General features: G+C 40.0%; 1 protein-coding gene across 1 annotated transcript in view; it reads right to left on the reverse strand.

Moving 5' to 3' along the window:
* Window positions 1-10,402, reverse strand: part of LOC139729216 (uncharacterized) — a 30,886-nt gene extending 20,484 nt beyond the window's left edge. Inside the window, exons 1-7 of the mRNA XM_071640146.1 lie at window positions 9,997-10,402; window positions 8,136-8,295; window positions 7,568-7,738; window positions 6,975-7,066; window positions 6,262-6,493; window positions 5,306-5,551; window positions 99-321 (exon numbers count right to left, since the gene is read on the reverse strand). Of these exons, the coding sequence (XP_071496247.1) occupies window positions 99-321; window positions 5,306-5,551; window positions 6,262-6,493; window positions 6,975-7,066; window positions 7,568-7,738; window positions 8,136-8,295; window positions 9,997-10,343 (1,471 nt within the window). The 5' untranslated portion in view covers window positions 10,344-10,402. The remainder of the gene's footprint in view (window positions 1-98; window positions 322-5,305; window positions 5,552-6,261; window positions 6,494-6,974; window positions 7,067-7,567; window positions 7,739-8,135; window positions 8,296-9,996) is intronic.
* Window positions 10,403-11,666: the final 1,264 nt, after the last annotated feature.

Raw genomic sequence — 11,666 nt, forward strand, 5'->3', positions numbered from 1 at the left:
AAAAAAAATATATATATATACATATACTGTATATATATATATATATATATATATATACACTTCTGGAAGACATGGTTACATTGTATGGTCCTTCTCACCTGTTCCCAAGCATACCACCACTAAATCTGCCCCATCCGCAGCAGCTGAGATGGACGTCTGATTGAAGGATGGACACTTCGGAGACTCGCATCCCGCGGCAAATCTGGTCTCAGTTGCTAAGGGAGACAGTCCACTCAGAACATTGGTAATGTAGGTGCGATCAGTGTTGGCATGGTAATTTCCAAACAGGAGGTCAGTGGCATTAGCAAATGGGCCAACAACCTAAGATGATAAACATCACAAATGCTTCGTATAAGTCACATTACAGTACCAATAAAACAAATATTTGGCATGAATGCGAAGGAATAAATGTGTCATGCAGAAGAGAATTCAGTTATCTTGGGGATGATTAGAGAGGAGCAAAGGAGTCAAATTTTGAGCCTTTAACCCTAACCAGGCCTGGCTTTTTTGGCCTGTTCTATGGCCGGGGGAGGGTTGATTCAACCCCCCCCCCCCCCTCCCCCCCCCCCCCCCCCCCCCCCCCCCCGAGATCTCCAAGCTACCAAACTATCTACCAAACTATAAAAGAAAAAAATTGAATTTTCCTTTTTTAATATTTTATATTAATTAATATGCATGAAATCATACATTTTGCTCTAATTCAAAAAATAAATCTAACAGCATCCTTATTTTTGGTGACATTATTCATTGTAGCATTCCTAACAATGTATTTGAAAAAAAATCTGGCATCAAAATCAACTTCTTATGTATTCTATTGTTTTATGAAATTCTTATGTATTTCTGTGTTTTTCGACCTTTTTTTTTTTCTTTTTTTCCACAAACTTTATTACAGAACCTAATTTAAGCATAATTGTGCTAAAATTAATTGATTTCAGCCATTGAAAGTGAAAATAATCATATCTTTTTGAATAAGGTGAGAAAACTCTATTTGCATAGACTTTGTACACAAAATCACGCTTTGAGCCATTTTCGGTCTGACAGGCATGTACAAAAGGTCGTGCAGCGTCATAACGGAATGTCCAATTTTTCGCGAAAATGGAGTCATAAGATGTGCAAGACTTGAAAGTAAAAAGTCAGCGAGCGGCGCGGTCAAAAAAATTCGCACGGCAAAATGGTCGCGGAAAATGTCAAGGAGGGTTGATTCAAACCATCATCATCCCCTGCTTTGTTCTGTTTCCCTTCTTTGCTGAAATGAGAGCAAAAAACAAGGAATGTGATGCAATTTCCTATAACAATTTTGTTTTAATGTTAACAGTAAAAACAGATCTTGAGTGAAGATAGAACACTACAAAGTGCTCTATTCTGACATAGTTTGACTCAGACATTCCTTACAACATGACAAAAGATCTGTATCTTCAAAAGCATTTAATAAATCATGGGGAAAATAAATCACTTATCAAAATTGTATCAGTGTGATTCAAGGTACATTATATGGGGGCTGTTGTGGCTCAGCAGATAAGATGATAGACTATCATTGATCACAAAGTTCCTGGTTTGAGTTTCTGCCTGCAGCAATGCACTTCATCATAATGGCCTAGTCCTTCAGAGGGGAATTATGGGGGCTCATGGGTGCTTGTTTTTAAGCATCCACTGCTTCCTTGGCAGATATGTAGTATTTATCAGTTTAAAGTCAAATACTGTAAAAGTTGAAATTTTCGCAGTGTTGACATTTTTGTGCATTTCACACAACCAGAAACTAGCACCAAAATTAAAGCATGCAAATATTTTTGCTGCCATATGTTCCCGTATTTGATATTTTGATTCCACAGAATTAAAAAACATGCGATACAGGCAAAAATACCCTCTTTTACAGTAGATTATACCCTATGAAGAAATACATGGAAGTCAAACCATAGAGAATGATGACGTTTTTTTTTTTTGTTGTTTTTTTTACTTCTTGGAGGGACACATTGGTTGAGTGACTACAAGATTCACGTGAATATGTCTGCATTCATATCATATTCCTATTCATAAAACCTGTTGAGGAAAAGTTCCTAGTATACTTGGGCAAGTGCCTATGGGAAATGCATGCTGTAGCAAAATCAACCCATCTTCAATGGGTTAGGATTAGATGCAAAACCATCTTTGTACCTATTTCTTCATACTGCATCTGCAAATTCATGGGATAGTTTCACTCTCCTCTTCTCCATTACAACTTTTCTGACTAAACAAGAACTCAACACTGTATGATGCATATTAAGTCATGGCACAGCAAAGCTACCATTGCAGGGTTTTTGTTTATGGTGTTTTTTGGTTTGCTTTGTTTTTAATGGATTTATTAACAAATGGCAGTGTCCTCAACTACGAATGTGCAACACTAAACACGATATTCAAGGCACAAGAAATGTGTCAGCAACAAGCAAGTAAGAACATAGTAAAAAAAATGTTTCTACAACATTGCATGTACTGCTGCCTGCGCATTCTTTTTACAAAATTTTTCTTAACAAGAGACCCGCGGGTCTAGCGCTCACCTGAGTATCGCAAGTTCACCTTTCACGCAGTCACTAATCGAAATTATTCACAGCTCTACCAAAATTTGACCAGGCATTCTCAAGTAGAAGATGAAAATGTACAATAAGGGCCCAATTTTTTTAAGATTCCTTAATTTGGGGGGATTGGGGGCCCCCTGGGGCCCTCTGGGTGGGGCATGGTGCCCATTTTGATAAATTGAGATCCTGACCCCCTAGGGATGCTACCTGCCAAGTTTGACAAAAATCCATCATGAGGTTTTCAGGAAGAAGATGAAAATGTACAATTCAGGCCCCCATTTGGACCCTTCCAACCACCACCCCCCCCCCCCCCTACCCAAGAGGGGCACCCCTGGATCTCCTATGAACAAACTTGAAACTACAGTCATTAATGTACTCACTCATAGTATTATCTCAGCTCTATATATAACTTCTGATTCTAGAGAAGATTTATAAAGATTGGGGGATTTGGGACCCCTGGGGGCCCCCTGGGTGGGGCATGGTGCCCATTTTAACAAATTGAGATCCTAACCCCCTAGGGATGCTACCTGCCAAGTTTGGTGAAAATAGGTCATGGGGTTCTCAAGAAGAAGATAAAAATGTACAATTTAGGCCCCATTAGGACCCCTCCTCACCCCCTCCCTCCCCTGGGTCCCAAGGGGGGCACCCCTGATTCTGCCATGAACAAACTTGAAACTACAGTCATCAATGTACTAACTCATAGTATTAACTTAGCTCTATCACTTCTGGTTCTAGAGAAGAAGATTTTTGCGGATATTCTTTAATTTGGGGGGGGGGGGGTTGGGCCCCCTGGGGGCCCCCTGGGTGGGGCATGGTGCCCATTTTCACAAATTGATTTCCTAACCCCCTAGGGATGCTACCTGCCAAGTTTGGTGAAAATGGGTCATGGGGTTCTCAAGAAGACGATGAAAATGTACAATTTAGGCCCCATTAGAACCCTTCCCCACCCCCCTCCCCTGGGTCCCAAGGGGGGCACCCCTGATTCTGCCATGAACAAACTTGAAACTACAGTCATCAATGTACTAACTCATAGTATTAACTTAGCTCTATCACTTCTGGTTCTAGAGAAGAAGATTTTTACAGATTCCTTAATTTTGGGGGGTTTGGGCCCCCCTGGGGGCCCCCTGGGTGGGGCATGGTGCCCATTTTAACAAATTGAGTTCCTAACCCCCTAGGGATGCTACCTGCCAAGTTTGATAAAAATCGGTCTTGGGGTTTTCAAGAAGAAGATGAAAATGTAAAAAGTTTACGCACGACGCACGACGGACGACGGACGACGGACGACGGACGACGCACGACGCACGACGCACGACGCACGACGCACGACGCACGACGGACGCCGGACGAAGGGCGATCGCAATAGCTCACTTGAGCCTTTGGCTCAGGTGAGCTAAAAATAGAACCACTCAGTGCAAAATATTGCAGTTCCTTTTTTTCACATTTGCTGAGAATAAATCAAATATAATACCTTGTCAACAAGTTTTGAGGATTGGTTATGTTACACGAGCAGATCGAGGGAGCCTGATGTCTGGAGTTTAACTCTTAATGTGCCAGGCCCAAAACCCCTAACGTGCCAGAGGTTTTTACCTAACGCCAGAACGTTTCGAAACTGGACTGACAATGAAATTTAAAACCGCCATATCTCTGAAACTAATGACTGTTTTGAATTGAGTTCTACACAACATATATCAAGAAATGTTTGCTCTTTCGTGTCATGCAGTCAGTGTGCCACAATATTTATCTGAATATGAAATATTGCAGAAATATTTGACACAGCAAAAGAATTATTAGAAATTTTTGTGTAGTATGGAAAAAAAGAGTCAGTTTTGTTTTTTCTTCAATGGAACGCTCCCTTGACTCTGTGAGAAAGTTTTAGAGCAACATTTCCTCTTTCAAATGATAACAAAATTGCCTTCTAGAATTGTATGATTCCAAAGATACTAGCAGTTTATTTTGTCTTGGCAATTTCTCTTTCTGCCTCAGTAATTCATTCCCAAATCTGAGTCCTTTAGTCCCAGATCCTGTATTTGAAACTGAAATAATTGTCCCGGGCCCTGGAATAGTGTCTTTTGTCCACCTGAGAAGGAAGAACCTGCTAATCCTCCTTTTGTCTACGCGGACCGCGGGCGGGCGTGCTCTATTGAAATCGGCAGGCCTTTGTCCACACGCAATTCCTATGCTAGTGTGGGGACGATTAGTGACGTTCACCAAAACAAAAGGATGAAAGACTTGACCGACGAACGAAAGCTGACCCTCTTTTGAGGGACAAAATCAAAGCAGCTTCCCGCAGGACAGCGTCCAAGCGAAACAATGCGAGTGGAACCGCATAGACAATACACGTAGAGTCAATAGCATACACACGCGTGGTTTACCTATGAGACTTTTGATCCATACACATCTCGCAGAGGGTGCGCCCGCTGCGGATTTTCCCGATGTGAAAAAAAATACATCTACCTGAAAAATTGTGTATTTACTCAAAATTTTTCAATGTAAGCATGCTCCTATTTTTAGTGGAAACGATGGCTATGCTAATCAGCTACCAGTACATATCATTGGCAGTTGCTTGGTGTAACACATTACGGTACCACAAGAACTTAAATGATCAATGCTTTTCTCGCTGTTCTTAGTCGCCAATCGGCGACCATGGCACGTCAGGACTAAGGTCGCCGTTCGGCGACCATGGCACGTTAAGAGTTAATCTACTTTATAGAACTCTGGACACTTCAAAAGTCCACTGAAATTATTTGGTATCTCACCGCAAGTGTCTTAATGCTGCCCTCTACTGGCAAGGTGTCTTTCTCATTCTTGAGCAGCACAAAACTCTTGAGGGCAGCCTTCACTGCTAGGTCCTGGTGGTAAGGAGACTCAACCACTTCCTGCACTGTCAGTGCCTTGTAAGGATTTCGGTGGTCTGGGTCAAACTCCCCTAGACGTAGACGAGTGTAGAACAACGGACGCAAACTCTCCTGTAGTTCTTGTGGTGTCAGCATTCCCAGTTGAACCTATACACATGCCAGCAAGAATCGAAAGATGAGGATAACTCTGGCAGATTTTTTGTTTCGTGCATTTCATAGTCTGTTCTTACAGGAACAGTCATTTAATGTATTTCATGTATTCTGCATGTGTCAATTTCTGATTCTATTTACTGTAAGATCAAATACAGCACAAATTGGCATAATTCTCTGCCTACAAATATAATCACAACTACATTTTCATACACACACACACACATACACAAACACACACACATAAACACTTGCACAAATGAACAAATGAACAACAAAAAAAATTGGACAATACTGTGGTGATATGTGCAGCATTCCAACTTGGCAGAGAATGATGCTGTGCCTTTCAATTACAATTCTTATTCTTTCAAATTTTCCTATCTCACTCCTCTGTTATTCGCAATTGTTTGTATCAGTTACAGATTTTTTTTAAAGCCTCTTAATTGCAAAAATCATCACTGATTTTTAAACAGGCAACACATTTTAGATCACTACAGTTCCTATTTCTGTCTCAAATTGGCATCTTCTTCTTTTTTAATTTTCCTTCTGATTTTCTGCAAATATTTTTTCCCAGAGCTTGATGAGTTTAACCTGTTGAGGACGGGCTGATTTTGCTACAACACGCATTTCCCATCGACACCTGCCCAAGTACACGCCAGACTAGTCTTCAACAGATTAAGCAAAACACTCTGGAAGAAATTGCTTACAGCTTCCATGAGGTATGCATACACCGGTGGTAGGGAGTGTCCAAGCTCTAGGTTGCATCCTGCCTTCAGGCTCTTCACAGCTGTTTCCAGGGGCGATGAGGTGTAGTGATGAGTCGTCTGGATCCGCTCCAGAGCTTGTTGATCACTGACGACGTAGCCCTTGAAGCCCCACTCCTTGCGTAAGATGTTGGTCAGGAGATATGTATTGGCACAGGCTGGAATACCATTCACACTATAAGGTTTACGACAAAAACATTGTGAATATATATGCCATCCTAACACTGGCAGATAATTCACATGGATTTCATCCTTTACAGTTATACTAACTTAATTATCTTCATTTGACTACATGTATATGCTGACAATAAAAGTTTAATTACACAGACTGTGGTAATAGATAACTTATATTATGAGAAGAGAAAAAGAAAAATATCCAATCAGGTTTACACATTTCCAGTGCATGGTTTCTTGGACATGTAATAAAAACTCTCAAAAATGCCCCATCCTAATTTATAGGGTTAAATTGTATATAAAAGGAAGCAGAAAAGGAAGCAGAATAAAGAAAGGTTATAAAAGCAAGCAGATTGTGTAGACCAAATACATGTATCTGTTTCTCACCACGTACATTCTGTATACCATGGAAGTTCACTGACCTCTTCAGCTTTTATCTGTACATTGTATTTGTTAAATGTCTGCCTCTATTTGTCCATTACCTATTATAGCTGCACATGATGCTGTAGGTTCCCGCTTTGACACATTCTTTGAATGCTGAGATGTACGTCACCTGCATATCTCTATCACTAACCTGTAGAGATATGGAATGTGTACATGTATGTAACGATAAAAAGAAACTGAACACCAGCACTGCTGACTCAGGACATTCTCATTTTGATCATAATAACTTAGAGCATTATAATCATTATGTCTATCACTATAAGTAATGCTGCTCTATCATTACTTTAACTTCTTTTCATATTAATGTAATTATTAGTAGTAGTATTATCACCAGTATCATTACCATTACCATTATTAATAATGTTACTCTTATCATTATGACTATTACTATCACATGTACAAGTTGTACCTTGGTACTTGTATAACTATAATTATCACTACTATTTTCATCATCATAAATAACATCAGCAAGAAAAGAAAGAAAAAAAAAACATGTATGAACTGAATGCTGTTCTTACAGCATAAGTTGAGCAAACTTTATGGTTTTGCCAAATGGCCCTTATACCAATACTTAGATTTTCTAAACATTAATCTACAGGCATCATGTTGTGAGGGGAGTTGGGGTTGATACCTTTGCATCAAAGGTAAATCTAGATGAAGGGATGTCTTCCGGTCCCGAGTAAGCAGCGAAGTGTTTGCATCCTGCATTGGCTAGGATGTATCGAGGGTGGCTGCCCTGCAAACCCCAGACAAAATTTTTGGCCAGTTCCCCTGTGAGATACGGATCCTCTCCATACGTTTCCTGTAGCCAACAAAAATACGCTATCAATGAAAATACACAGACATATAAAAAATGATAGTCAAAATTACATTTTTGACAGACTTATCATAATTTTGGGAAATCCTCTCCATGTCACAGGAACATTCACATCCAATGCATACAATTACATAACATATGTTTTGAAATAAATGTTTAAATCTGAGTGCTGAATTTTTAAGATTAAAGACCTACTAAAGTTTTTGGTTAGTGGAAAGTTATCTGTAAGAAGCTACCTCGGAACTTTTTTAGTTGTTGCTTCAATTTTTTCTGATACCAATCACTGAATAAAAAAATTAAAAACTGTCACATTATAATGTTGTGATTCATAAAAAGAACTTTTTTCCACTGTCTAGGATCTAGATAACATGAGGTTACAAACCTGATTTCTTCCCCAGTAAGGATGTCTCATTACGTTAATGACAGGACTGAAGCAGCTTAATCCTTGATGGTCAGAAAACTCTGCATGCTCTGTGTAGTAGTTATTCTTTGCTCTCACTTCATAGCCTGTTGCATTTGCAACCTCATGAACAAGTCCCCGGCTGCAACACAAAATTACCATATTCCATGAAATAGAAATCAAAGGTGTCACTCAAAGTGTTGTATCCTAGTATTGTTAATGACATCAAAATGATCATACTGTTGTATAAACAACAATGTACGCTTGTTGTTTGCTTAGTACAACGGATGTCCCTTGAAAGTTATTTGAATAGAACATTACAGGGCAATTCCACCAAAAAAAAAATGGAAATTTTTCCTACACATCATAAATCTGCAAGTACAATGTAATTTGAAAAATATGTGAGCTACAGAGACAGATTTAGTATCAAATGCTAGAGCTTGTAAAGTTATTTCATTTGAGTCAGTGGTATTTTGATTTGTGCATGCAGGCATTCTTTTCTTTAAAAAAAACACACACACATTTTGGGGCAATAATTATGGTTGGGTTTTTTTTTTTTAATAAAAACACACTATCTTCGAGTCTATCTTTGCCATATTCATCCACACTTCAGAATTTATTTCGAAGTAATTTATGCTTAAGAATGGACCAAAAAATACTAATATTGGCCTTGTCTAAAGCCTCTCTTACATCCCGTCATGCGTGTTTAGAGATCGTGCGCACTCAGAGTTCCTGTCAGGCGTGGAGTTGTCGCAGGGTGAAAATTAAATCAGAGGGGAAGTATGTAGTAAGTACTTAATGAGTGGGTGTGTCTTGCTCAAAAAGTGTGGCCCGCAAGTAGTCTGTACGCCTTTTTGGAAGTAGGAAGAAGTAAAGGAGCACATAAGATCTCTACTTACAAAGTAAGAGAAACGTAAGAGAAACGTAAGGAGCACGGAAGTGTTAAGCAAGACAATTGTTCGTCAAATTGGAAGAACGCACGGATAATCACAATAATATAAAAGGGTGCACTGAGTCTCTTCATCATTCATGTGGACTCACTGCAGAAAATGTCGACGCGGAACTGAAAGCACGCTGTCCGTATCAGCTTTTATATAGGAGCACGATGCACCTGAGCATGTCTCAACATGTACTTCTGACGCACTTTCTATCGTGCTGATCACGTTCGTCGTCTGAGCGTGACGTACTTCACAAGTATGGTAGTAGTACTCACCACACATTTTGGAAGTAGGTAATACGCACACAAGAAGTGTGCTCACCCCCCTTTTGTTACACGCACATTGAAAGCAAGTGGAAAGTAAAAGCCTCTTGCGTGGTAAGTACGCCTTCGTGGGAAAATACCCCCCCCCCCCCCCCGAAATTGTTGCATGTTTTGCCTGCGTTCTACACGCACGCCTATCGAACTTACTCAGTACTTTTGTCTCGCGTACTCCGAGCGTGCCCCACGCGTGCTAATTGTCCCAGCCAGGTCGTAGCGAACAACTGGCTGGCCAGTTTTCAGGCTGCGTGCTATGCGTCGTGTTTGCGACCACCAAAAAAATACTTTGCACTTGCGTGCATCTCACTACGTGGCCCACTTTTGGCACGCAAACCACTCGTACACTAGTAGCAGCACAACCGGTTGTAAGAGAGCCTTTAGATAAGAACTGTACCGGTACTGAAGAGCTCTGTTATGTCCGTAAAGCTACATTTGTGAACCTGTTGAGTAGAATTAATGCTGAATCTATTGACTAACTGTTGCACACAATTATCAATATATGACAAAACAAAACAAAAACAGGCTGTTCAGTTTTCGAATTAGATCTAATCTAGTGCAAGTAAATAACCAAAGCAGACATTGTACCTAAAAGCTGCTGCTAATCCGATGGCTTGAGGAAAGGCCGTCGCATTTCCAGTCGCCTGTGCATCTCCATGCAGACATTCCGTGTTCCATACGTACCGCTGGATCCTAAGGCGAGAGATCGGCGGGGATGGCCCGTTCGGACCCGCGCCACCCTTGGCGAGCTGGTATGTCATTTCATCTACTTTCAAGCGGCTTAGCAAGTCGTCTAACCTTTGGTCCCATGACAAAGTGTCATTCCAGAAAGGTATTTTCATATGTCCAATAGACAGACATTCTCCAGATCTGAAGTTTGAGACGAACGCAGCAATAAAGCAGAAAATCAGCGACTGCTTCATTTTCGTGATCATGTGTGTTTTGGTCCGAGCAGAAGATCACTGCAGGCCAGAGGCGCAGTCCGTCCAGCGGCAAGCCGCGCCTGTCTATACAACAATATTATAGCATCGTGTATCAGGTGACTCCGGATAGGAGGTCACCTGATATTTCAGTAGAAAAGCCTCACGTGACCATGGAGTTCAGGGTCAGACAGCTCCACGCTTTGTATTTTTAATCAATGCAAATAGTTAAACACGTTGTATAACATCATTATGAATTTGACATATTGACTGTATATCCACTTTCTGCTTGTGACCGACCAGAATGAAATGAATGGCAGAACTCTTTTTGGCCTTAACAACACAGTGTGCAAAAACCGGAGATCACATGATATAGAACATTTAAGGGGAAAAAAAAATTTCTTGAATTCCATTCAATTCAACAGGGCCTATTTACATTTGTTCCCATTATAAGATTTTAGCTATAAGAACACACTTATCCAAACTTCTGAAATTCTCTGATTCATCAACTACTCCATCTATATACTCATTTAAAAAGAGATTGAAGTTTTCTTTTTACAATTTCATATGATTCCTCAGAATCGGACGTGGTTGTGGGCGGATTTTGTTACTAGCTCGTAGAATCTGCATCGCCACCTCTATACTATCGCCACAATTGCCCGAATACTATTAAGGTAGGAATAAGGTTTATATCACAGTTATCCATTTATTTTTCCTTTGTTTACAAAGGTGTCACAGTACTATTATTTCTTTTTACAAACTTCAAAGATTGCTGTCTCTGTTGTCTTGTTATCATGTTCGCCTCGTCATTTTTTTTCTGATATAGTCTTCTTGTTGTCCTCCATTTTTTGCTCAGTGCATAATATTGTTTATACACGGTACTTCACCTTGATTACTCTGTACTCTTTACAATGTATTGTAACTATAATGCATAACGTTTCATTATTGTTATTTACTCTGTTCAACACACATGGTCTTGTTTACATTATTTCTCTGTCACAAAAGTCAGATGTAAGTTATGCTTGTTGTCGAAAAAATATAATTAAGTAGGGCTTATGTATTTGAATTTGAATCCAAAAAATTGCCTCTAAGATTAGCTGAATTGAATTTAGGGTTGATTTTAAAGTTTTGTAAAAACGGCCCCAGATCAGAAACATTGGCACAACGTAGGCCTACTTGCTTTTACCACTGGATCTACAAGCTTTGGCGAAGGAAATACTGGTGTGATAACCCCTTGCTTTGACCAATCACACTGACATGACGTTCTCACATGCCTACCCGGTTTCCCTATATAGGCTCTAGTGACTGGTCGGACGAAAATTGTGGACAAGGATTTTT

This window comes from Diadema antillarum, unplaced genomic scaffold, assembly GCF_040938485.1.
Source record: "Diadema antillarum isolate AM-2024a unplaced genomic scaffold, OU_Dant_1.0 seq00000226_RagTag, whole genome shotgun sequence".
NCBI lineage: Eukaryota > Metazoa > Echinodermata > Echinoidea > Diadematoida > Diadematidae > Diadema > Diadema antillarum.